The 27,867-nt window shown below is 41.3% G+C and overlaps 1 protein-coding gene across 1 annotated transcript in view; it reads left to right on the top strand.

Annotated features, from left to right (window-relative positions):
- Nucleotides 1–27,867, top strand: part of LOC136851122 (uracil-DNA glycosylase-like) — a 190,614-nt gene that overhangs the window by 145,203 nt on the left and 17,544 nt on the right. Inside the window, exons 6-7 of the mRNA XM_067125093.1 lie at nt 387–494; nt 24,824–25,017. Of these exons, the coding sequence (XP_066981194.1) occupies nt 387–494; nt 24,824–25,017 (302 nt within the window). The remainder of the gene's footprint in view (nt 1–386; nt 495–24,823; nt 25,018–27,867) is intronic.

Genomic DNA, 27,867 nt, shown 5'->3' with positions numbered 1-27,867 from the left:
TGGTCTTTGCCTGTCCTGGTCGTAAACAAGATGGCAGACATGCATGTGAGTAGTCACTCCTTGCATTTTTTGACATAGGAAAAGCTGGGTTCAGCTTCGCTGAAGATAAGGGAAAATCCCTCTTATCTTTGAGTCCATTATACTCTATCACGTGTCATAGTGTTTTCATTACGACACAATACCTGGCTACAAGACCAGGCTAGAAAAATATTTCTTTGATACTAGTCTAGTCACCATGGAGCACTGGCAAACCATGGGGGGTAACTCCTTGAGGACTCAACAGCAACTACCAAAAATAGGTTTTTCCTACATCAAAACCTGTTTTTTTATAGTTACTAGATGTCATTGATATTTGGTTTGTTATTGAATATTTTTTTTCTGCTTAGGCCGAAATTAAACTGCAGAGTAAGAGAACACCCGCACTTCATAGCAACATGGGTACAAGTTGGTTTGTGGCTCTTAAGCAAGAATTTTCAAAACCTTACTTTGACGAGGTGAGTCTTATTTGCTTATGTCAGTGAGGTTTGTCCTACACAAAAGTAAACACTAATATTTTATATATTTTTTATTTGCTTTAGGTCAATATGGTAGGTATTGAATTAGTGTAAATGATTTGCTAGTTGCCAGTAATTACCAGGTGAAAGTGATGAATATTGGGAGTGTGATTGATTGGCAAATGACATTTGAAGGATCTTTTCTACTGTGACTTTGGAGGGTGCCTTGATAGGTTCTTTTATTTTTTCTTTTTGTGAAGTGCTGACAGTACATGTGGAGTGCATGTAGCTTTTGCACATAATGCCTTATGTTGTTTAAGATTGGTTTTTTTGTTATAGTGAAAGTGGCCCAGAGACCATGCTGTGAAACAGAAGGCAAAGTGAACAAGATTTTTTATACAAGTAACTTACCAAGTAATTACATAGCCATTGGTTCCTAACCTACGGCAGCTTCAAAATTCAAAATGTGCACAGCAGCACCTCTATCGTTTGTGTGTAGGTGACAAGGTCCCGCCCACTATCCAGGACTCAAAGGAACAACTCAGCAGAGAGCTCAATTTGTTTCCTGCCAGCTTCCAATCAACATTGGGAGTTTTCCGCAGCTGTTTCATTGCTTTTTGAATAGTTATTTGCCCAGTCTTGGTGAAGTATTCAAGATTTGTTGTTTTGTGGCTTTCAATCATTGGTGGATTGTTGTTTCTGAGGGTTGTAAAACTAGGTTAACCAAGTTTTCTTACAATTCTCATACTACATGCACAAAAATGTAGGGAGGGGGCAAGAATGTAGTGAGGATAATACTTGCATAGAGTGTCAGGATTGGGAGGTTAAAAAATGGAAAACCTTGAAATCTCATTTAGAAAAACTTGAAAGAGATAGAAAGAGGGAAGCAGCACTTAGGGCTGAGAATAGGGCCAATATAGATTCTACTCCTTTGGTTAATGTAGGGGATGATAGAGCTGTTACTCCTCCAATTCCTCCTGTTTCTCCCATTCTAAGTCCTCCTATTTTACCGTCTACCGCTGTTCCAGGTTCCCATGATTCTGCTCTTAGTGCCATTGCCAGCCTCAAATCAAGGTTTGATCAGGAGTTTTGTTTATTATCCAGTACCATTATGGAAATGGGATCTGCTATTAGATCTCTGATGGAGAAAAATGTGAATAATGAAAGTGCAGTGAGAAGTGAGAGTGTTGTGAATGTTGAGGAGGTGGCTGTCCGTCCCACCAATGTCCTGCTCACCCACACCCGGGAGAAGACATACCGGAGGTCCAGGGGAGGCTGGGTTTTGCCCATGGGCAGTTGCCCCCTCTGTCGAGTCTGTCATTCATTCCCAGGTTCCGACTAAGCGCCATTGGAAGGGCGTTCCAGTGCATCAGCTTTCCTCAGATTTGGAAGCTTCCAGCCTGGACAAGAAGGGCCCATATTGCTTCTGCTTCTTTGTGCCCGCTCAAGAGACATTCAGATCTTGGCGATATCTCTCTTCTGGCAGTCAAGAGGTACAGGGAGGCTAGCCCACAACCTTCCTGCAGCTTTCAGGACCAGCCTGCTTCTCCAGTTTGCCCTTGTCGTTCGTTGGGAGACAGTCCTGAGCACTATTAGTACCCAAAGCACCCAAGTTCTTTCGAGTGCCTGGCGCCCGCCGACTCGTGCCGGACTTCTGCCTGGCGCCAACTCCTGAGCTTCTGGTGCCAACAGCCTACCTTCCTCTCATCAGCCGCTTTCAACATCGGTTCGAGAAGATTCATTAGCCCCACTCCAGCGTCAATTGACGGAGCTTATGGGTTTTTTTAAGAAAACCTCTTCAGTTCCCGAAATCAAGGATAAGTCTTTGTCTCCTATCTCTTCAGAGGAGGAAGAGATTGTTCAGGATATGGCCCCCTCTTCAGCATACTCGTCTCTTTTGCGATTCCTCTTGGATAGCTTTCCAGATTTCTTCTTTCCTGCTCCTCTACTTCTCCAGCTTCTACCTTCCTCATGAGAAAGCAGTTGTCAGAGGGTACTAGGTTACCCAAGCTAGTTCTTTCCTCCTCCTCAAAGAAGGCTCTCTGAGAGGTTCATGACTGGCTGCCCTCTAAGAGAGAGCAGGGCAAAGCAACATTCTCTTTTCCTCCCAGCAAGTTATTGAAGATGAGGTACTCGTTCTATGCCACCGGGGAAGCTCCTTCCTTGGGAGTTTCTGCTTCCTCCCAGGGGGACTTCTCCAGTCTGGCGGATTCGGCCCGTAGAGCAGCCTTTTCTACTGCCAAGATAATGTTTTCCTCCCCTGAACTTGATCGCCTTATCAAGAACATTTTTAAGGTTTTCGAGATTTTTATTTTTCTCGATAGGGCCATCGGGGCTCTAGCGAGAAAGATCGAGGATTGTCCAGGTCTTGCTGAAGGCTTTGCCTCTGATTGGCTGGGAGTTCTTTCATGCTCCAACAGAGCAGTTAGAGATGGCTTTTCAGAACTCGCCTCTCTCTTTTCAATGGGTATGCTAAAAAAAAAAGAGGGAGCTCTGGTGTTCTTTCACCTCGAAAGGAGTCTCGCTGACACAGAAGTCGGCTCTATTCGCTCCTTTGGATAAGTCTCATCTCTTTCCGCAAGTCACAGTGGAAGAGATTCTTTCAGACTTGCAGAAGGAGGCTACCACTGACCTGTTAGCACAGTCCACTAGGTGTCCAAGGGAGCATGTGCCTTTCATGTCAAGATCATTCTCCTCACTGCATCCTCAGCCCTTTCGTGGGGGGAAGACAGAAACCCAGACTAGACCCAGATCAAACTTGCGACCTCCTACGAAGTCCATTAAGAAGTCTTCCTTCAAGACTAACCTCAAGAAATGAGAAGTTAATCCTCCGTGACCAAGTAGGAGCCAGACTTTACTTATTTGGAAGGATTGGGAGCGCAGAGGAGTGGAACCTTTGGTGGTCGAGGTTCTCAAGGAGGGCTACGCCCTTCCTTTCCTGAAAACTCCTACCTTAGTAACACCTCCAATTGCCTTGACAGCATATTCAAAAGGCTCCACAAAGTTTTTGGCCCTCTCTCAGAGAGTCGATTCCCTGATTATCAAGGGAGCGGTGGAAGAGGTGCTAGATCGCCACTCAGAAGGTTTTTACAATCTCCTTTTCGTGGTTCTAAAGGCCTCGGGGGGCTGGGGCCCGTTGTGGATGTCAGCTCCCTGAATGTGTTCGTACTGAAGGTGAAGTTGCATATGGAGACTGTTCGCTCAGTCATGTCTTCAGTGCAGCAGGGGGACTGGATGGTCACCCTGGGATATGCAGGATGCGTATTTTCACATTCCTGCTCATCCAGACTCATGGAAATGTCTACTCTTCGTTTTTCAGTTAAGAGTACTACAGTTCCGGTCCCTATGCTTCAGTTTGTCGACGGTCCCGCAAGTTTTCACATGAATCGTTGCGCTTCTAGGGAATTGGCTTTGCCCTCTGGGAATCAACATCAACTTATACCTGGACAGTTGGCTTCTCCACTCTTCACCAGAGGAAGTGTGCAGAGGACTTGAGAAGGACTCCTCACCTGACGCAGGAGTTAGGCATTCTCATAAATGAGAAGAAATCCCTTATGACACTGACTCAGGAGACTCCTTATTTAGGGATGATACTGAACTCTTGGACTTCTCGTGCTTTTCTGTTGCCCAAAAGAGTCAACAACTGCCTTCAGACTGTCAGTCAGTTCCCTGCACTTCCTTCCTGCTCGGCAGTACAGTGGACGAGTCTTCTAGGGACCCTCGCATTAGTAGAGCAGTTCGTGAGATTAGGCAGACTGCAAATGAGACCCCTTCAGTTTTTCCTGAAAGCAAACTGGTGCAGAAAGACCAAACCAGACTCTCATCTTCCCAATTACGTTGGAAATTAAAGAGGATCTCCAGTGGTGGTCATGTGAAGAAAGACTTCAGGAAGGGAAGTCTCTTCCAGTGAGCCCTGATCATCAATTTTATTCAAACGCCTCCGACCTAGGCTGGGACGCTCTCCTGGACGTCCAGGAAGTCACCGGAACATGGACGACGTTGCAACGGAAGTCTCACATCAATGTGAAGGAACTGAGAGCAGTTCATTTGGGCCTTCAGTCTTTCTCGGATCTAGTCTGTGGCAAGAAGATAGTAGTGCATGCAGACAACACCACTGCACTTTCTTACATTCGCAGACGGGGGGACTCATTCCTTCTCTCTGTATGAGATGGCGAGGGCTCTCCTTCTGTGGGCGGGGGAGAATCAAGTCACGCTTGTTACCCGGTTCATTCAAGGGAGAATGAACATTATTGCGGACAGATTAAGCCGCCTCAAACAGGTCCTTCTGACCGAATGGACCTTAGACCTGTTAGTCTGCGACAATCTGTGAAGACTATGAGGCAAGCCCACAGTAGATCTCTTCACAATGTTGAGAAATCCCCGTCTTCCACTCTGTTTACTCTCCAGTCATGGATCCTCGAGCATGGGCAACAGACGCCATGCTTCTGGACTGGACAGGCTTAGATGTGTATGCCTTCCCTCCCTTCGGGGTGATCAGGGAGGTAATCAGCAAGTTGTCTACATATCAGAGCACCTCCGTGACCCTAGTCACTCCCTTTTGGCCAAACAAGGAATGGTTCCCAGATCTGATTTGGCGCCTGGTGGATTACCCAAGACTCCTTCCACAAAAGCAGTTGCTGCTCAGACAACCCCACTTCCTCAAATTCCACTAAGGGTTGTCCACTCTGGCCCTGACAGGCTTCAGACTGTCAGGCACCTCATCAGAGCAAAAGGCTTTTTGAGACAGAATGCAGAGGCGATTGCAAGGTGCAGATGAGCGTCTACTACAAAGCTCTACCAATCCAAATGGGCAGTCTTCAGAAGGTGGTGCAGCCGGTATAACGTCTCTTCTTCTAAGACATCTATAAGTCAAATAGCTGATTTTTTAATATTCCTGAAGTTTGTCAGGAAATTATTGACCTCTACCATCAAAGGGTATAGGTTGATGCTCAGCTCAGTTTTAAACACAGAGGAATGGATCTGTCTTCTAGTCAGGATATCAGTGACTTAATCAAATCCTTTGATACGTTAAGCAAGAAAGTTCTTCCAGCGTCTCTTGGAACTTAAACGTTGTACTGAAATGGCTCTCAGGTCCTCAGTTCAAACCTCTCTGTTCTGTCTCACTCAGGAATCTCACCAAGAAGACTCTTCTTGGTGGCTCTTGCTACTGCCAAACGTATTAGTGAATTACAGGCGATTGACAAGAGAGTAGGATTTATGCAAGGGGACGCAACCTGTTCTCTTTGTCTTGGTTTCCTCGCTAAAAACGAGGACCCTTCCAAGCCCTGGACGGAAAAGATTTGAGGACCTTCGAGCAGCTTCTGGTACTCTGTAAGAAGCCCAATTTGTCTGCTCTCCAAAAATGCCATTTCCTTTTTTCTGAGAAAGTTGATATCAGAAGCCCACTCAGATCCAGGAAGAAGCCTTTTCGTTAGTTAAGGTTAAGGCTCATGGAATTAGGGCAGTCGCAACTTCCCTGGCATTTAGACATAGCTTGTCTCTCTCTCTACGATCTTGCTGTTGATGTTCTGGAGATCCAAATCCATCTTCGCCTCACACTACCTCAAGGACATACAGACCATGTTTGAAAATTGTAACACTTTAAGACCTTTATCCGTGGCTGGCATGGTGTTGGGAGAGGAAGCATAGGGAACTCTTTGTTCCTTTGCTATGCACTCACCTTGACTGAAAGTTTTGAGTCTATGGGGGTACCTGAAGGTACTTTGTACCTGGAGTACCCACTAGTTTAATTTTTAATGGTCTGGGTTATGGCTTTAATTCTGTGGTGTAGGTGATAGTGTTGTTATTTTGTATTCTGGTCCATGCCCAGGGCAAGGGCATATTTTAAATTTTGTCAGCACTAATATAGGGGCGACCCTTGGCTACACTGCTACACCCACTACAAGTTGAGAGAAGTGCCGACCAGAGGCAGTATCTACCTGTAGCAGCTCTCTCAACAGGTAAGGAAACAACAAACATTTATTTAATGTTACCATCCTTTCTGTTTCAAATTCATTACTTACTTCATGCTTTGGAGTAGAATATGTCCATGCTCTTTCCCACCTCCTAACAATGTGGAATCAGCTGTGTAATTACTTGGTAACTTACTTATATAAAAATGACATTTTTACATAAAATAGTTTTATACTTAACAAGTAATTACATGATCGGAGCCTGCCCTCCTACCCTTGCATGGACATTAGAGCATGAAACGAATTGAGCTCCTGCTGGCTTGTTCCTTCAAGTCCCGGATAGTGGGTGGTGCCTTGTCACCTACACACAAACGATAGAAGTGCTGCCGTGCGAATTTTGAATTTTTAAGCTGCCATAGGTTAGGAACCAATAGCTATGTAATTACTTATTAAGTATATATAATACTGTATTTTATTATAAAAATGTCATTTTTTTCTATTTGTTTTTGCATACTGTTTCTTCATGCACTACTTTTTTTTTTTTTTTTTTTTTTTTTACTGAGTGCATTTTGCTGCTCCTGCTTCTATACACCATATCTGTAGCTTCATTACTTGTTTTATGATATTTCCAGTTTATTCAAGCCATGAATTTCAGCATTGGTAGTAACACCGCTTCAAAATCTCCATTTTGCGCTGTCAGTTCCCATTTCTCTGCTACATAAAGTAATGAGAGCTTTGTATATGGATCTTAAATTATTGGCTCTGTGTACTAATAGTATACAGTTGACCCTGCCCATTCGCGTTTCAGTATTTGTGGATTCACCTATTTGCAGATTTTTCTGTGGAAAGTAACTCCAAATTATTCACGTAAAATTCGCTTATTTGTGGGTTTTTTCGTAGAGCATATCTAAAATGTTCTCTAATTATTTTCATTTTTATTTTCATGACTAAATGCATATTTTATGATAAACAATGATTTACTAATTTTCAAATATTAATATTACTGTAAACACAGCAGAATATCAATAAAATATATCTTTTTCTTAAAAAATGTTTGCCTAACTATGCGCAAATTTCAAACACAAAGCTCATGGGATAGAAAATGCAGCAGGGAAGCTGAAATACCTAGGCTCAGTGGTACTTGACATGCTATATGCTGATGTTTGAAAAGCAGCCTATCTAGGAGAGCCATTCATTTTCGTTGGTGCTGACTGGCTGTACCCCCCAAGACTTTGTCTTGTGGAGATGTGCTGCATTAGCCCACATCTCTGCCAGTTCATTTCATAGACCTCTGCTGTTTGAATGTTTCACTGCGTATCTATGTACAGTTGACCCCGGTTTTCGCAGGGGTTAGGGACCACAACCGCCCGCAATTAACTAAAATCCACAGTTACTTGTTACCCCCTCTAAAAATGCTTATAACTGCCAGTTTTAATAGTTCAAACACCAACTATACCCTAAGCTATCATCCTAAAATACTTTAATATCATTTCAAAGTCATCTCACAACTCTACCCTTAAAAATATATGGCTTATAGGTATGTGTGAACACTAATAGAACCGTTACTTGTTATGTACGTAAGATGTCGTATGTAAAGTCGTCGGTAGACATGTTCAGTTCCAAGCTGACTGCAAGATGTTGCATCATGGTTAAGTGTATATGTATAATCAATTATTGTTATGTGTGATATCGAATCCTATACATACATTGGCTTTGATCCTGTATGTATGATATGATTCCTTGTTGTGTATTGAGCTCTGATGCTCATTTGTTTGTATTCTATAATTATATACACTCATGTATTGTATACTCTTCTGCATGCCCTTAAAATGTCCGCTCTACTAATACATAAAGTACAGCTCTGAGAAAATCGTCTAATTCATCTGAAAACATCTTCAGACTAAAATGATGAAAATGGGTTGTATATAAATTAAAAGGCCATCTCTCCTCTTCCACAGGTAAGAGTAAAAGAATCGTAAACAGTAAACCCCCAGATTCGCGTTCCCACAATTCATGGCATTTTCTGTGGAACCTATCTATAAATTATTCGCAAGTAAACTCACCCATTTGTGGACTTTTTCACAGATCAATATTCTGTATTTTCATATTTTCGTGACTAAGTACTTTACTGTATGTACATACTAAACATATTATGATAAAATAGTGATTTACAGTACTCATTTTCAAATATTATTAAGTTTAATAAGATTAAATAATAATAACAATAATCTCTCTCTCTCTCTCTCTCTCTCTCTCTCTCTCTCTCTCTCTCTCTCTCTCTCTCTCTCTCTCTCTCTCTTACTGAGATGAGAGAATTTTTATGCATATGTAATATGTATGTTTTTTTGTTTTGTATGATAAATAATGATTTACTAATTTTCAAATATTAATATTCATGTAAACAGCAAAATATAAATTCGTTAAAGAAAATATATAGTGAGTAAGTAAGATTTTAGTTCAATCAGTTTTTTCCCTCATCTTTTTCCCAGGCTTGTCTGAAAGCTTTGAAGCAAGGAGGGAGGGTGTAACTTGTCAAATATGTCAAATATCTTGACATATTGACCGAGAAGAGTAGAAAGTATTGCCCACTCAGTGCTCTCTCTCTCTCTCTCTCTCTCTCTCTCTCTCTCTCTCTCTCTCTCTCTCTCTCTCTCTCTCTCTCTCTCTCACCAAAGTTGAGAGATGGATAGATAGCTAGAAAGGGAGAGTGGTTGATAGAAAGGCATACATAATATATACTATTATTGACATTTTTAATTGTTTAACTGATGTAAGAAACTCGGTTCATATCTCTCTCTCTCTCTCTCTCTCTCTCTCTCTCTCTCTCTCTCTCTCTCTCTCTCTCTCTCTCTGTTATTGGCTGGAATTTTACCCTTAAAATTATATATATACGTATATAATTTTAAGGGTAAAATTTTTAAAATGACTGAAATTATGTTAACCCCTTAACCTATTTTGTAATATGATGTGTCAAAAAAGATTCCAATTATTTTATTTAATTAATTGAAAATGTAATTTGTTTAGACACTATACTTCTTAATTTCAATATAAAATTATGATTATTTTATGTAAAATAGTAATTTTTAGAAACTCACTTTGAGACCTTTTTATGGTGATTAACGAGTTATCTCATACAAATTATACTTATTTTGGTCTATCATGAGATATCTCATATGCTTAGTTTTAGTAATTTTGAAAATATACATTTCAAGATCAGTAAATGATTCTTTAATATCACTGTCGTCGTGGTAACTTCCCATGACGGCTAAATTAATAAATAAAGTCAAGAGACTAACAAATTACACGACATCAATGTAATAAATCAATAATATATTTTATAAACAGTCTACAATGACAATACAACAACCAAACTTGCACAAAAACAGTCGAAAAGAAGAAACAAAACATTACCTGTGATAGTGGTTACCACTCACCCCTAGTGCATACCGACACCATTGTGGTGATCGATCCAGGGGTAGTAACCCTGGCATTATGGATAGCTTTTTTTCTCTGGTATATTTAGCAATAGTTATACCTAGAAATATGTGCTATTGGAACCATTTCACTGGGTGACACAGGTCGAGCCCAGAAATAGATTTTTCCTTTGTCAAAATCCCTTTTCTCAAAGTCATCACTCGGCGTAAAAAAAAAATTACACTTGACGTATCACAAAATGCTCAAGAGACTAAAAAAAGACACGATATCAATGTAATAAATCAATAATATAACATATAAAGGTCTAAGATGGCAAATAAAACAACCAAACTTACCTAAAAACAGGCGAAAAGAAGCAAAAAGCAAACAAACAAACAACGAGGATGGCCAAGGAAGTGCTACTAATGACGTGTAGTCAGTGCGAAAAAACAAAAAAGTCATTCTCGATAACTCACGACTTCCAGCAGCAAGTACCACTGCCAAACGTATGATTTAGCACAAGATATCTCAAGGAAGCCTTAAAACAAAACTGTGGATCATGAGAAATCTTGTATTAGTGCTATATTAGCATTTAACTTTGTTACGAGATATCTCGTGGTAAATCCAAAATTTTTAGAACAATGATCACAAGATATCTTAGGTTAGTCTGGTAAGGGGTTAATAATGGCATTTCAAAGATTAACACTACAGAAATAGGATAATAGTTTAATGGATATTTGATGTAGGATGCTAGTTTAAGGTATACATTTGGTATTTGAACTTTCAAAATAGGCAAAAAATCTCTCTCTCTCTCTCTCTCTCGCCAAAGGATACTTAAAATGTGAGAGATGGATAGATAGATAGATAGAAAAGGAAAGTGGTTGATAGAAAGATATACTCTCTCTCTCTCTCTTAGTGGCTGGAAGGGTTAGAAGTATGTACGTATACAGTCATACCCTGAACTTATGCGAGGTTAGGTTCCAGAACCCTTCGCGCAGGGTGAATTTTCGTGTAAGTGTGGCACAGTCTCAAAAAATGCTATTAAATGCTTATTTCTAAAGTTTAAACACTAAATATGGCCCTAATCATGCTCCCAAATTATTAAGTTAACTTTTAAATGAAATTAAAGTTACTGTAATTTCATTTAAAAGTTAGCTTAATACATTACCCTTAAAAAAAGAAATAAATGATTGACATAAAAATTGAGAGTTGGAAGAGAATTTCTGTCTCCCCTTCCAATCGATCTATTTTTAGAAGTCGTCTCAACCTCTTTTTAATAACTTCTTTATTCTGCGTCTCTTTCTCTTTGTTCTGAAATACTTTTTCATGAACAAACATTGTTTTTTATTTTGAGTAATACAAATCTTAGTTATTATGTCTCTATGTTTTAGAATGTATTTTCAACACTAGCTCATTTACACTTCTTAGATGGTACAGGTCAAATTTGATCAGTTTAAACTATCTACTGTACAGGTAAAGATGTACAGAGAATTAATAAGTTGTACAAATGTGTGAGCACTAACTATGAACGAGAGAGAGAGAGAGAGATAAGGGTTGTCCTTACTTAAGAGAGTGAAATTATTTATCAATTATTAAGGAGACTGAGAGAATAACATACGAGAGAGAGAGAGAGAGATATTGTCCTTACTTGAAATATTAAGTTAAATTATTTATGAATTATTACGGAGACAGAGAGAATAATGAGAAAGAGAGAAGTTTTTCTTACGTTAGATATCAAAAGATGGAAATTCAGTATTAAACTAACTTTTAAATGAAATTAAAGTTACTGTATTTTCATTTTAAAGTTAGTTTAATATATTACCCTTAAAAAAAAGAAATAAATGGTTAACATAAGAATATAGGAGTCCACCGATCTATTTTTAGAAGTCTTCTCAACCTCGTTTTTAAAAACTTTTTATTCTGTCTCTTTCTCTTTGTTCTGAAATGCTTTATGTCTCTATGTTTTAGAACAGCGCATTTACAGTTTGTAAATGGTGCAGGTAAAGTTAGATCAATTTAAAATTATCTACTGTACAGTTAAAGACATACAGAGAAACAGTACCGTAATACGTAGGTTGGCTTACTTGAGAGAGAGAGAGAGAGAGAGATAGAGATAACAGTTGTCCTTACTTAAGAGAGTGAAATTTTTTATTAATTATTAAGGACACATACACACACAGAATTACAAGAAACATTGACCACTGATCAGCAACACTCCCCTTCTTGTCATGTTAAATGACATGTCTGACAGCTTTTGCCTTCGACCTTCGTACAAAAGATGAGGGAAGAATTTGTTTGTTTAAAATAATACGAATTTTGTAATTACAGATTTATTATTATTATTATTATTTAATTTTATTAATCTTATTAATATTTGAAAATTAGCACTTATTATTAGGTAAAAAGTTTATTTATCATACAAATAAACATACCTGTATACATGTACCATAAAAATTCTCTCATCTTACTAAAAGAGAGAGAGAGAGAGAGAGAGAGATATTATTACTTAATATTTAATGTTATTTAATTTATACATAAAAGCTTGAAAACTTATAATTACATAAAAAATTAAACATAAACACTTTTGCAGGGTTTCTCAGTGTTCGCAAATGTTCTTGTGTCTGTGAAAAACTTGTGCATGACCATTAGTTAGGTCCCAATGAAATATTCGTGTCTGTGAATTCGTGCAACTCAAATTGCGCAAGTTCGGGGTATCACTGTACTGTATATTTTTAAGGGTAAAATGTTTAAGATGACTTTGAAATGATATTAATCATATTTCAAAGATTAATACAGTAATAGGATAGTTAGTTAGGTATAAATGATTTGTTTAACCAGACCTCTGAATTCTTTTAGGGTTCAGTAATAGGATAACAGTTTTAAGGTATATTTGATGTAGGATGCTAGTATAAGGTATACATTAGGTATTTGAACTTTCAAGATAGGCATTTATAAGCATTTTTAGAGGGGTTGTTAACTATTTGCAGGTTTTAACTATTCACGGGCGGTTGTGGTGCTCATCTCCCGTGAATTCACAGGGTTTACTGTAATGTGGATATATGCTGAATAGCATACACAACATTATTGTTACCAAGGCAAAAACTAATCAAGTTACCCCTATATTTAGGTACACACATTCTCTTTCATACAGAATTCAAGCCTTACCGTTTTCTTTTAACGTTAATGTATACAGGCAGTCCCCGCTTATTGGCGGCATCAGTTACGGCATTTTGGTTTTACAACGCTTGGCTAAGAACATCGTTAACCAGATTTTTAGTGCTGGTAAGTGGTTTATCTGCGCTGTTAAGCAGTTTATTGGCATTGATAGGTAGTTTATCGGTGTCAGTAAGCAATTTTCGGCGACCGTAAACGGATTATCAGCATCAATAAGCTTGTTATTGGCTTCGATCAGCGCTTATGATATTGTAAATGCCATGTATTACCATAATTATTGTGATGTTCCGGTTAACAATGATTTTCAGTTATCGGTGCTCAGCCGGGAACAGAACTGCCGTCGTTAACCAGGGTCTGCCTGTACAGTCGACTCAGTTTATTCTTGGTTCAGCATTCGCAGCTTCATCTATCCAGGGATTTTTCTTTGGAACGTATCTCCAAATTATTCGTATAAAATTTGCCTATTCGTGGATTTTTTTCATACAGCAGTACAATTCACTAATTACTGTATTTTCATATTTTCATGACTAAATGTTTTAGATGATAATTTAAGGTATATTTGGTGTTTGAACTATTAAAATAGGCAGTTATAAGCATTTTTAGATGGGTGTCTCAAGCATTTGTGGGTGGTTGTGGTCCCTATTGGTCTCTATCCCCTGCAAATACCTGAGGTTGACTGTACAGCAAATAGGGGTAACATTAGTACATTCAACAGTACAGGGAACAGTTAAGTAACGTAGCCTACTCAGATATTTAAACATACATTAAAAAAATATTTTTTTTTTATATTTGGTGTGTTTACATTAATATTAATATTTGAAAATTAGCAAATCATTTTTTCGTCATAAAAAATGTACAGTATTGATTCATGAAAATAAGATGAAAATACAGTAATTAGTGAATATTTTAGATATATGCTCTACGAAAAAATCCATGATTAGATTAATTTTCCATGGTTAATTTGGAGTTATGTTCCACAGAAAAATCAGCGCACGCTGAACCGCAATGAAGTGGGGGTCTACCGTACTTTGCATATCTTTGTGTCTCGTTCTTAGTCTTTGTGTATTTCTGGATCGGGGTCCCGTGTCACCCGGTGAAATAGTCCATTCAGCACTTATTTCTAGGTAATTCCGTTGCTAGATACCAGAGAAAGCTAAATGAAATGCTGGAGTTACTACCCCCAGAGCGAGCTCCACTAGATGGAGTCGTGTATGGAAAAGGGTGAACTACAAAAACACGGAACCTTATCCTATAGAGATTCCCAATGTCAAAAGTCCCAACGAGAGGTGCCGATACAAGTCTATGCACTACTCATGGGACTGTATACAAGGCAACACTAGCCGCATTCCATTTTAGCACGTTTTTCGTTCACACGTAATTTCGTTGTGATCCTTATTTTGTGCTCTATTTTGGATTTTTTTGGCATCCTCGTAAGGTTCTTCTTCAATTACTTGAGTACCAGTGTTTTGTTGTTTTTTAGGCGATTGAGGCTTCTTATTTTCCTTTAGTTTAATAATTAAAGGGATTTATAACGCCCGTCTCGATCTCCTCTCACGTCGTCTCTTGACCTCTCTTGGTCTTGGGTCGGCATGTTTGTTTTGTGTTTTTATTTGTATCCTTTTTATTTGGGATATTTTACCATTAATGATCCCTAACTTTAGTGGGTTTGATTAATTTTATGTTTGTTCTGTACCCATTTACTACGAGAAGTGATGTTTAGCGATTTTTAGGCTACGAGCTACCCACTGGGCCCATTCGCCTTTTATCATGGCTTGATTCAAGAGTGATGTTTAGCGTTTAGGCTGAGCTACCCCCTCGGCCCATTCGCTTTTATCGTGGCTTCATTACGAGAAGTGTTGTTGAGCGTTTAGGCTACGAGCTTCCCCCTCGAGCCCATTCGCTTATTATCATGGCCTCATTATGCTTTATTTTTGTCACTCACTTCTCTTAGCCTTTGGGGATCTTATTTTCATTGGTACTGTTACGGTTTTTACTTTGTTTTTACTTTGTTTTTATAATTTTGTTTATTTTGTGAATTTTGTGTTCCCTTCCTGGTCAAGTGCTGTCTTGCTGTTTAGGCTACGTGGTTCCCCCTCGGGCCTATTCGCTTCTTATTTTGGCTTTATTTTGCCTTGTTTTAGACTCACTTCTCTAAGTGTATGGGAACATGATTTTCATTGGTACATTTAATTTTTGACCTTGTGCTTGGATGCTTTTGAATTTTGTTAATTTTGGGGTACTTTCATTTAACTGGAGGTCGGTCATGTCCCTTCACGTCCATGTTGTGTTGGGCCTGCCTATCCTCCTACATGTACCTTATAGACAATTTTTGTTTTATTATGATTTTTTTTTGAGTTATTGGTTAGCCTTTACCCCTCTCCTAGGCTTCCTTCCTTTACATCGCCTCAGTTAGGTTAGCCTAGGGGTTGGCTGTAACACTTTTTCCCTTCGGGGAAAAATCGTTAAGGAGGGGACGATCTCGATCTATACGTATGAGTTTCATGTCGGTGATCTCGTTCTGTACATGTGTGTTTTATGTCTGGTGCTTCCCTTTGTTTGGTTTTGGCTTGGATATATTGCCTACGTCCACCCTCTCCCTGTTTCGGCTTTTCACTTAGGCTAATGTTCCTAATAAGTTAAGCTGGAATAGCGAGGGTTTACCTGCGTAGCCTATCCTAGTTCAATCCTTCTTTGGGTTGCTTTCCAATGGTGACCGGGAGTGCTCTCCCCACTCCTGTTCACACTTCTTTTACCGACTATATATATGTTATTTTGTGGTTTGAGAGTCCCCTTCTCTCCCTTTTATCCTTTGCTCTCTCTCTCCCCTTGGTTTGTTTTCAAAGTTTGTTAACTTTCCAAGGCTTGAGAGCAATTATCCTTATTTTATGTTGTAGCCTACATCCCCTCCTCTGCATTGATTGATTGTCCTCGGTGTGTCTGAGTTGGCACTCCACCTGGACCTGGAGGTGACGGGAGTGCTCTCCCCACTCCTGTTCACTCTTTTTATCTTTCATTGCTCTCCTGGCCGTAGAGGTTTTGCCCTTCCTCTCCTTTTCTCGCTCTTGTCGTGCAACACAGCTTCCATAGCGAGGGGATCAATGAGAATCTCTGGGCGCCCGGGAGTGCTGTCCCACCCTGGTCGCTGCTTTGGGTTACCAACCTCCTGGCCTATCCTTCCCCCTTCCTTTTACGTCGACTATTTCCCTTCGTGGTGCTTCCTACATGTTCGCACCTCACTGTTGGGATCTCATACGAGGCCAGTTAGCGTTTTTCCACCTAACTGTCTTCTGCTTTATTTACTTTCGGCGTTCCCCCTCCTTTTGCTACTACCTGTTGGTGTTTCGTTATCTTGTTGGGCGCTCTCCTTGCTTTTTAGTGTTTAGTGTTTTAGCGGCGTTTATTCCCCACCGCTATCACTTCGTTCAGGATATCCTCCTCCGGGGTTTTCCTCTCTTGGCTCGAGTGCGCCCACTTCCGAACAGTTCATAACCTTCCCACATTTTGTTCAAACATGATCGCTTCGGAATGTTCTGTTGACTCTGTTTTTATGTCTATGAGTTTTGTCCTGTTAGCCCGGTTTTCTCTCCGGTTTTCTCTGGGGGTTTTCCTGGTCTGACTAGGCTAATGGCTGCTACGGTACTCTGCTCCGGCATCCGTTCCAGCATGCCCTTTTCTCATACGTTTTCGGCTGGTTTTGTCAAGTGCAGGAATGCTCCGCTATCCTGCAACAAACCAGCGGTCACGGAGTCTATAGCTCCCATTCCGGTGCGCAGTCTGTTTTGGATTTATAGTTTGGCACGGAAGGTTATGAAGTACGCTATGCTCTCCTCGAGCAGACTTCTTGATGAACCTGTAGATTTTATATATACCTGTCGGTTTCGTCTCCGCCAAACTCCGCCTCATGTGACTTATTCTTGACTCTGAAGGTTGTAAAGTACGCTATGCTCTCTCCGAGCAGGCTACTTTATGAATCCGTAGGTTTTATTTACACCAGTCGGTTTTATCTCCGCCAAACGCCGCCTCCTTTGGCTTATTATTAGTCGTTTGGCACCCGGCAGATTGCGTTGTACGCTATGCTCTCCCGGCAGGCTACCTGATGAATCCGAGGTTTCATATATACCTGTCGGTTTTACCTCCGTCAAGCTCCGCCTCATGTGGCTTATTAATAGTCGCTCTTTGGCGATAAATCGGTAGGTTTCACATATACGCATATCGATTTCACTCCTCCAAACTCCGTCTCCGCCGGGATTTCGTTAATTTGTTAGGTTTCATATAAACCTATCGGTTCTCCGCCTCTTGTGGCTTATTAATAGTTAATCTTTCGGTGTTTGGGCTCTCTCCGGCGAGATTCTCGGTGGATCGGTAGGTTTCATATACGCCTATCGATTTCCTCCGCCAAACTCCGTTTCCGGCAAGATTCTCGGTAAATTGGTAGGTTTCATATACACCTATCGGTTTTCCTTCGCCAAACTCCGTCTTATATAACTTATTAATAGTTGTTCCTCCGGTGTCTGGGGTCCTAATTTTTCCCCCTCCTGGAGGCCGGCTGCAAGTCTCGTAACTCTTCGCTTCAAGTTAATTGTTTACGGAGAGTTTTCTGAGGACGTTGCGGCCTTCTGTCTCGTTCTCGGACCTGTGAACATCGTCCCGGAGCGATAAGTAGGTGCGGGAATAATTGAGGCAAACCTTTCCGCTTAGCTCGGAATTAGGTGAGGCAAACTTTTCCTTTAGGGATTCGTTAACTTCTCATCCCTTTTCGACGGTTCCTGGTCTACAGTCCCTAAGGTGAAGTCAGTAAAAAAAAAAAAAAAAAAAAAAGACCTTTTTTTTTTTTCAACCAAGAAGACCCGCTCCGGGGCCCCCTCGAGGACGTCTCGGATCTCTAATCCGGTGCCATCTACGAGTTTGGCCTCATCTTCTGGAAAGGGCCACAGCCCAAGCAAAGCAAGGCGGTTACCCCCTCCTTCCTTTGTTGAAAACTCTTTTACGGGTCTCCTTATGAGGAGCTCGATTTGTGGGGCATTGTCAACCTATTAAACTAACTATCTACCTCATGGTCCGTGCCTTCCCTTTCCCAGGAGCTTAAATCCCAAGAGATTAATCTCAAGACTCATTGTCAATGGATCACCTGTTAAGTCCTGCTCCGTTCGAATTCTATCGTTCGGACACCTCCACCTCTTTTCCCCTCCAGTCTGGGAATCTTGGTGCCTTCCCTTTATGCTTCCCGGCATGCAGGCACCCTCCTGTTGGGGTGTGGGCACACGGAGATTGGTGGAAGGGCATTTCTTCCCTTCGGTCTGGTATCCTCTTATCCGGGTTTTACCAGACTGTCAGAACGAGCATGGCATCTGTCTGGCAGGATCCATAAGTGAGCCCTCAGCTAGGGGCTGGACACATCGTCTCCTGAGAACTCTAACGGAGTGGCAGGCGGAGAATTCCAAGTTCACGCCAGCTGTGGGGTCTTACCGTGCTCTCTTTGAGAGCCCTGTTTCTTACCCCTTGTGCTCCGAATGTAGCCCCTCTTATCAACAGGCTTGTTTTGAAAATGTATCACTGAGGCATTTCCTGGGAGACAGATATCACAGATACATTCACAGTGAATCTTCTAACCCGGACTACGCTTCTAATTTATTCAGCGTACAGCTCCCTAAGCTTCGAGTCAATTTTCGGAAGCTGAAACAGGGTGTAAGTCAGGCTTGCCCGTTCCGCCTTGAGCTGAAAATTCTTATGAACAGTTTCACCTGGAGAATTAATCTTTTCCCCAGGTGGGCGTTATTCTACGCCCGTCTGGGGCTACTAATGTTACCCAGAGCCTCCGTTCTCGGGGTGTCTACCCTACGAGCAGAAACGGTCTGATCTTGCCGGGACCTGTCCCAAGTCCGGCAAGAAGTTCATGTAGTTCAAGCCCCCCCTGCTCAGGCGGTGGTGCAGGCTCTTCAGGTCTCTGCCCCTAGACAGCCGTCGGCTCTCACTCCCAGCCTCCACCTCGATGTGTGCGGGTTCAGCCAACACATCAGCCCCTTGTAACACCCCCGTGTGTCTCTGCCTCCCCCACGTGCCTCCGCCGGAGTTTTCTTTGCTTCATACGAAAACCTAAGGAAAGAATTTTCACTAGACATTTGGCCAGAGGCTCTGGCCCTCGGGGTTATCATTGGAGCAGGGAAGCATCCTACTCCTCTCCGAGAAATTGGGAAGGCATTCGCTTCACGGGAGGCAATCAAGCCTCCTCCCTGTAGTATTTCTTGTATGGGTGGGAGGCTGTACCATTTTCGGGGCACTGGAACTTCAGTTCCTGGGCCCAGAGTATAGTTATCAGGGCCGGGGTGGAGCTGGACTGTTGTTCCCCAATCAGGTTCAGTCAGCCTCCGGCCAGAGTTCTGGGGTCTTTGTGAATGGCCTGTCAGGCTTTTTCAGTCTGCCAAGGAAGTTTCCTTCCACTGGAAAATTTTTCCAGGCGTGTCCCGTTTGTTTTCCTTATTCATGCGGCAAGTCTCGGTTGCTTACAGTCTTGTGGGTTCGGATCCTACTGCGCTGTGGAGCCGTAACCACCTCTATAGACCTTTTCCGACGCTTCCTTTCACATCTTGGTTGCAGAAAGGTCTTATTCCTTCTTGGGATTCAGACTGGGAGCAGGCGTACCCCTTCAGGTTCATGCCCTCCTCAATGCGGCTCCAGAGTCTTTGCCAGTTTGAACAATACCGTAGTTCAACAGCTCCGGTATTAGGAGGCTATGCTAGCTGCATATCTAGTTGCCTGGCTCATTTGGGCACCCAGCGTCGGGAATTGCCTGAGGGCGCCGGTCATTATAATCGGTTTCTAGAGTCTTTGGGCTTCTAAGTAACCAGGAAGGAATCCCACCTGATTCAGGAGGGTAGCCTTCCGTAGTTATGAATCCAGTGGAAGTGGAAAGAGATAGCAAGGACGTCCTAAAATTTCATCATCTCAAGCAGACGTCTCGCCTTGCCCAAGAAAAGGTCTTGGGTTTTCTCCAGTTTGCTTCAGTGACGGTTCTCCTTCTGAAGTCAAAGCTGGAGTTTATGACCGGGGTATGGCGGAGTCAGGGACGTGTCTCCCTGATTCCTCCTGCTTGAATAGTGGCCTCCGGCCTTGCACAACTATCAAGTGCTTACCGAAGTCAGTTCCTCTCCAGCTTTCCCCTCCGGCCTCAGTATTCCACACCGTCACCTCTCTGGGGGGTGAGGTGGATATTTTTGGCCCAATGAAGTACATGGTACTTAGTCGGTCACGTTCGGCAGTTCCATATCAACGCTTTGGAGGGCGGTGACAGTCTTCCTGTCCTTGGGAAACTTCTTCCCCCAAGAGGTTTCCTTTTAGGCTGGTTCTGAACAAAACAGCAATAGTGCGCTGCGTAAACAAGTGGTTTTGGACTCGAATTGCTTGTTCAGGTTATGGTTCATTCTTCTCCATAACCAACAGACGCAGGTGCCTCTGTCTACCACCTTTCGTAGGGGTCCAAAAGGTCACTGCTTTTTCCCTATCCAGGGCCTCCCCCCTGGTGTCGGAATAGTCCTTAGATGGAGCGTCATTCAGGTAGTCTTGTGACCTTTTCCTGGGCCTGGAAGTAGGTCTGTTTGCAACCCAATTCAGCCACAAACTATCAAGCTGTCCCGTCTGGTATAAACTCAGCCTGCGTCAGCCCCCTCAAACTCTGATGTCCTGGCTTTGTGGTCTTTGTGAATCTTACAGTTTAGGAGGAAACTGATATTGGTCCTGTTATTACTGTTTTCCTGAAATCAGTTAGGGATCCTACTCTACTGCAGTATGGTTCTGCAGTTAAGTAATTAGCACTCTTCACATAGTTTTCAAGCTACAGTACTAATGCGGCCGCATTGGCCTCGAGGAAAGTGTTTTGTTGGAACCAGACTCACAGGCCCTTAACTTTCATCCCTAAGGTCTGTGTTCGTCTAAGAACAGTACTCCGTCCACATTCGGTTTCCTGGTCTTTGAGTAATGTATCGGAGTTAGCTTCGGTAACCAACAATCATCTTGTTCTTACCTTTCCTTGTTAAGGAAGTCCCAAAAATTTTTAATCAGCTTAGCTTCTAGTGTTAGTTTTCCTGTACTGTCTGCCCTGTCTGGCGGAACCAATCAGTTTGGTTTCCCCTCATCAGGGTAGTGTTGTGAATTCCTCACCTAACTTTCTATCTACAATTGAAGGTCCTCATTTTCGGTGGTCACCTTGGAAAGTACTCCCCTTTTACAAGGTCTGTTTCTGTGTCCAGTTTTCTCCTTGCAGGCTTTTTTAGACAGGACCTCGCAATTTTGTCAGGTCCTCTCCTTTAAAAAAAGGGGGGGGCACTGTCATTGGGTCTGCTATTAGGCAGGAAGTATTTTCTTAATACAAGCCTATTCAGGTGCTATTCTAAGCTCATGATCTTAGACGGTGACCACTTACATTATTTTCATTACATGAACTTAGAGGACCTTACTAATGTTCAGGGTAGAATTCTCCTAGTTTTCAACGTTTCTATTTTAAGTCTTTAATAGCATAAGAATGATGTTTATTTCTCTGTTATAATTTCACCGGGTGACATGGGACCCCGATCCAGAAAAAGGATTTTGACAAAGGAAAAATCTATTTCTGAGAGGGGCCCGTGTCACCCGTGACCCACCCCTGTTTTTCATTCTCTCCCTCCCTTGATAAACTTCATTCTAGTGAGGTGGGTGCTAACATGGAATGCGGCTAGTGTTGCCTTGTATACAGTCCATGAGTAGTGCATGGGCTTGTATCGGCACCTCTCTCGTTGGGACTTTTGACATTGGGAATCTCTATAGGATAAGGTTCCGTGTTTTTGTAGTTCACCCTTTTCCATACACGACTCCATCTAGTGGAGCTCGCTCTGGGGGTAGTAACTCCAGCATTTCATTTAGCTTTCTCTGGTATCTAGCAATGGAATTACCTAGAAATAAGTGCTGAATGGACTATTTCACCGGGTGACACGGGCCCCTCTCCAGAAATAGATTTTTCCTTTGTCAAAATCCTTTTATTTTTAATCGTGCCCTAAGATGCCTCCTAAATGCCCAGCCCCTTTTAAGGCTTCTGGCAAAGAGCCTAAGCGCCAGAGGAAGGTCATGATGCTCCAGGAGAAGGTAGGACTTCTGGATATGTTGAAAGAAGGGAACAGCTTTGCTGCAGTAGCCCGACAATATGGTGTGAATGAGAGTACTGTCCAGTACATCAAGAAGAAAGAGGCTGAGATAAGGAAGGCCGTAGATGTTAGCTTTTGTGGTGGTGCCAAGACAGTGCATGATAAGTGCATTGTGAGGATGGAGTTGGCCTTGATGTCGTGGATAACGTACTGCCTTAAGAACATCCTCCTCGATGGCAACATCGTCTGCAGGAAGGCACGAAAACTCTACCAGTAGTTTTCGACTATTACAGAAGGCAGTGACATACAGGAAGCAGACTTCTCAGGCTCTGATGACCCTGCTGAAGATGAAGAGAAAAAAGCAGGACCACTGTCAGCTCCTGAAGGTTTTCTGGCTTGCAAGGGGTGACTCCACTGTTTCCAGATGCAGTTCCACCAATAGAGTGTTTATGCATGAAGTGCAGTTGGTGGACGAAGCGCCCGAAGAAGGGGAAGAGGTGCCCCCAGAGGAGATGTAACTCCGCTTTGCTGTGCAGTCATATTTTCATCGTCATTCATCAGGCTGCACAGTTAATTCATCACCTTCATCTTCAATCAACATTCATCACTGGTGAGTACCTGTATTTTTTATGTAATCTTAAATTTCTCACTATTTTGTATATTTTTTAATGCATATATATCTAAATATTTAGGTACAATACTTGTGAATGTACCAATGTTACCCCTATCTACTGTACTGTATACGTTCAAGGAAAACAGTAAGGCTTGAATACTGTATGAAAGAAAGTGTGCGTGCCTGAATATAGGGGTACACTTAACTTGATTAGTTTTCACCTTGTGAGGGTAACAGTTGTAGGAGCGTTCACACGTAGCTGTAAGCCATATATTTTAAGGATAATGTTGTAAGATGACTTTGAAATTATATTAGTGTGTTTTAGGATGATAGTTTAAGGCATATTTGGTGTTTGAACTATTAAAATAGGCAGTTATAAGCATTTTTAGAGGGGGCCTCAAGTATTTGCAAATTTTAGCTATTCATTGGTGGTTGTGGTCCCTAGCCCCCGCGAATGCCGGGGGTCTACTCTACTTCTGTTTATCACTGGTATAGCAATTTCTTTCATTTCATCCAGACTGGTGCTACTTTTTTTTTTTTTATCTTCCTGTAGTCATTGCCACAGTGAATATTCTCACAGAAATCAGGGATTGGATGGCAAGAAGTTGTTTTAGTAAGCTGAGGAAGTTTTATCGAATTGCTTGTTATGCTAAAACTTGACAGTTTTTCACTTGTTCCTGTCACTTTCATGGCTTTTGAAGTGAATATCTCTAAGTATGCCTTGCAAATTCATGGACATGGTCAGCTGGTAAGAATGGAGGATATATCCAAGGCCAAGAGGTTGGTGGACTCAGTTGTCTCTTTGAATTTCTTCATGCTTGTTAATATTTTGTTAAAGAAGAGAGACACAGCCACAGGGGAATTTTTTATCTAGTCCCCTTAGCCAGCATGAAGTAGCAGCATCTGGTGGACAGTATGGACCTGCACCTCCCTGAAGAGGTGACCAGGCAATTATCAGCCAGGCTGGATGCTCCTACAACAAGGCTGCACATGAGGATCTACAGTGCCTGGGAGATACAGCTAGCAGACTTCAGGTCTAAGGAATAAGAGGGACTACCAGCAACCAAGCCAGTCTCTGCACCTAAGAAGGTAGTAGAAGATTCCTGGCTCTTTGGCCAGAAGGTCAAATCCTTCATCTCCAGTGAGAGCTCTACAGAAGAGGACTGCCAACTTCAGCAACAAGCCTCCCATTCTAACTTTTTCTGTCATTGGGGGCTTGATGCTAGAAATACTAGAGGTGCTGCCAGAAGATTAGAACCAAGCCTTTAGTAATGTACATTATAAAGGAGGAGGATGCTTTTGAAAGAGGCAGTAGAGGAGTTACTAGATGGCTGTCCTGGATTATTATCTTTTCTGGTTCCAAGGTAATGGGGCTAGTACCCCAACATTAACCTTTACCTGTTGAACAAGCTTCTCCAAAAGACATTAAAGATTTGTAGGCAAAAAATTGTTAGCTTATGTTTGTTAAATTACATAAAGTATTGGAATACGTAATGCCTTTGGTTGTATTCTCTTAAAAATTTCAGATTCATACTTGCCTAATTGCTCAGAACAACAAGATTATATTTTTTTTATTTCTTGTTATTTACATCCTAATGAGAAACAATGATTAACTTATGCTTTTGATTGTTAGGCTATATTTTCAACAAAACAACTGCTCATAGTAATCAGCCCTTTGGTCAACAAACAGTAAAGATGATCTAAATTAGAACTAGATGCTCTTGTAAAATAATCTGTTCCACCTAAATTGGAACTTTGATTAATTATGAGTAATGTGTTTTGATGAAACAAATATAGTTTTTCAAGATAATTTTTTCACAAAATCATTACAGATATGTAAGTTCTTACCCATAACCCACTGGCTCTCACAGTAAACAGTCCTGACTAGGAGCTAGTTTGTACTAGGGAGCTATGGATCATGAATGTATGCACAAGACTACTGTCATCCTACATTTATCTGTTAAAAGATGAAAGTCTCCGTACTATTTGAAGACATGAACTCTGGCTAATTATATTAAGTGGGATTGTATGGAAAAATTTATTTTGGTTATAAAGAATTACATTCTTTTGCTGATAACTCAAATATCCTATACTGACTTTTTCCAGCTGAGCAAGTTTTTGGATAACAAAAGAAATCAAGCCACAGTGTACCCCCCAGCTGATCAGGTATTTTCATGGACTCACCATACAGACCTTGAGGACATCAAAGTTGTAATTCTTGGTCAAGATCCATATCATGGAGTTAGACAAGCACATGGCTTATGCTTCAGTGTACAGAAGGGCATTGCTCCTCCACCAAGGTAAAATGTTATCATTTGATATTTGTGTACTATACTGTATGTAGATGCAATCTTTTAAACGGGATTTCTTAATCTTTTAGCGAGTGATTATTTTATGATTAGCCAACCACCTAGTTTACCTGTTAAGTGACCAGGTACCCTAAATCACATTTTGATACAGCTAGACGATGCTTATCAAATCGAGCCCAGGTCTTAATCTTTGAAAAACCTAATAATCCTGTTAATTCTTTAGCAAAGCAGTGAAGGTGTTGCTGTGTGTTAATGAGTAAGGCTATATTGTGGGGTCCAAAAGGTCATTTTTTTAACACAAACCAATTAATTTTGCTTAGTCTAATTGTCCGTTGGTGCAATTCCCAAAAGTTATTTGTTGTAGTTAACTGGTTCATGCTATGTTTATTTGCTATTATCTGGTTAATAACTGAGAGATTCATGCCTGTAGAACAGTCACTTTTTTCTCTTTTCCAGATTTCATTTACTCCTCATTTTAATTTTTTTTTTTTTACATTGGATAATAGTAATGTCAAGGCACAACTGAAAAAAACATTTTTGTTTAGTCGTGATTAAATACTTGCCAGTTTTCATATTTGTCAGTTGTTTGTGCATTTGATTTGGTGTTGGAGGTGATTCTTTTTCATCTTATTTGTTATGTATAGTAGATATTTACTGAAAATGCACTTATGCCATTTTTCTTGAAGTGGCTGCACCTATAGGACCTTGTTTCTGCTTCTGCCTGTTGCCACTATACTTCCAATAAATTTTGTTCAGCATGAGTGTTATTCATGTTATTCAGCTTTCATAGTACCGTAACTTTTATTTTCAGTTTTTGAACAGGTAAATTTTCCACTTATGATTTTGTATTATGTTTATGGGGGCAGTGCTCAGAGACAGACTCAGTACAGTACATAATTTTTCTGGTATTTTATATCATATTTTACAACCTTTTGTGTTACCATACCCTAGGATTGTTGCCCCATCAGAGAGCTCTAGTAAGTCTTTCTTTGTGCATTATGGGAGTGGTTATTACAAATTCAAGAATGAATTAAATTTCATTGCAAAGATGTTTTCTAAGTCTAGAACTTTTTCAGGGAGAATGTGTTAAGTTCTTGTGCTAAGCAAGATTTTGGTGTTGAAGTCTTTCTTAAAGTCTTATGTTCTTCATTGCCTGATGATAGTTACCATGCTTGTGCCTGTCTCAGCAACGTTAATGGTTATTGCCTTACTCAGATTCTTCTGCTTCAGGTCATTGCCTGCGTATGTGACATACTAAGCATGCTTGCTCCTGGATTTAAAGCCTCTAGCTGCTCGTACAGCTCACCAGGATCCAGTTGTGCTGCTGGTACTACCCATTTCCACAGCTTTCATATTTCTATCTACTCCTTTGACTCACTTGTGTCCAGTGACACTCCTCTTCTGACCCTCGAGTCTCCAACCACTTTTATCAGGTATTTATACTCTCTCTCATCTCCAGTCGCTTTCTTGATCACAGCAGCTTCCTGGCTTTAGCTGCTCTTCTTGTTACAGCAGTGCTTCTGGTCATTGCCACTCTTCTGGGTCAGATGGCTCTCCTGGCTCATGGGTCCAACCACTCGCACAGACATAATAGCTCTCTGATCTCCAGCTGTATGCTTTATGTAACATCTCTTTTGGATAATGAAGTTTTCCTGGGTATGACAGCTTTCCTGGATATAGCTACTAAAGTGCCTCTGGCAGCTCCCCATACTCCAGCAGCTCACCTGACTTTAGCTGTCCTTTGGGTTCATTTGGCTCTCATGTTTCCTGTGGCTCTATTGGATTCAGCCCCCCTCCTTAATATATCAGCTGTCCTGGTATATCAGCCATCAGCTGCCCTGCTGACTCCAGCAGTTCTGGTTGCTTACTCCAGTCACTTTATTCAGATTCTCTTTCACTCAAAGAATATGGAAGGATTAGAGGTTTGTCTTTAGGGATCTTCCTGATTCTTCTACCTGATTTTCAAGGTTATCACTGAGTTTTACTTACTCCAGCATTGCTTTCTCTGTGCTCCAGATCACTTGTTTGTTTCATCTTTGTTATCCAGCATTTTGCTACTGTCACCAGTCTGGCCCCTGCCAGCAGCCTTGTGTCACCTGATCAGAAGCTGTTGGCATGAGTTTTCTGTCTCCTTTCCCTTCCAGCTAGGATTCTTTGAAGGAAGCATTCTTGTCTTAAGTCATTCTGCTATGCCATGATAGTGCTGCTTTGTCTTCACTTTCTGCCAACTGAACACTTGCATATGTTTTCGTCTTCTGTGACTGATATGCTATATTTGGATCCTTACCTTTTGGGCTTCGAGTATTTCACCTTGCATTTGTTATTCCTCTTCTTCTATCAAGACAAAGCATAAACTACTTTTAGGATCCCTTCAAGTGACGTGTTTTCCCTCTCTCTTTAGCTTCTTTATTCCAGGATGACATTAGCCAAGTATGGAGCCTCTTTTACTCCTCTGGTCCTCCAGCATAATTTTGTGTAGAAGCCATGTTTGCTCTGTGATGCTGCTGCTCCTTTGGGAGATGCTTGAGCTCCCTGTTATGATTGTTCAAGAGAGATGTAGTCAGTGCCTTAAGATAGTCTTTTTGAAATGTACCTACGGGCAAACAGGGTTCCTTTTAAAGCTAGTATTAGCCTCCAGATCTATTTGTTTCTGAGCAGTTAAAACTTAGCCAAGATTAACTCTGTGAATCATTATCTCATGTATTCTTTTGAGACAGACATATGCTTGGTTCCACGCTTCTTTTAGCGTAGAGCTACATTATTATTATTAGGTAGTTCAACCAGACTGTTGGTGGGAGTATTCCATGGGCCCTCTGTTGTGATGGATTTACTATGGGTTCC

The sequence above is a fragment of the Macrobrachium rosenbergii genome, chromosome 3 (genome assembly GCF_040412425.1).
Source record: "Macrobrachium rosenbergii isolate ZJJX-2024 chromosome 3, ASM4041242v1, whole genome shotgun sequence".
Classification (NCBI taxonomy): domain Eukaryota; kingdom Metazoa; phylum Arthropoda; class Malacostraca; order Decapoda; family Palaemonidae; genus Macrobrachium; species Macrobrachium rosenbergii.
The sequence above is the reverse complement of the archived record's forward strand: the minus strand, read 5'-3'. Positions and strand labels throughout refer to the sequence as shown.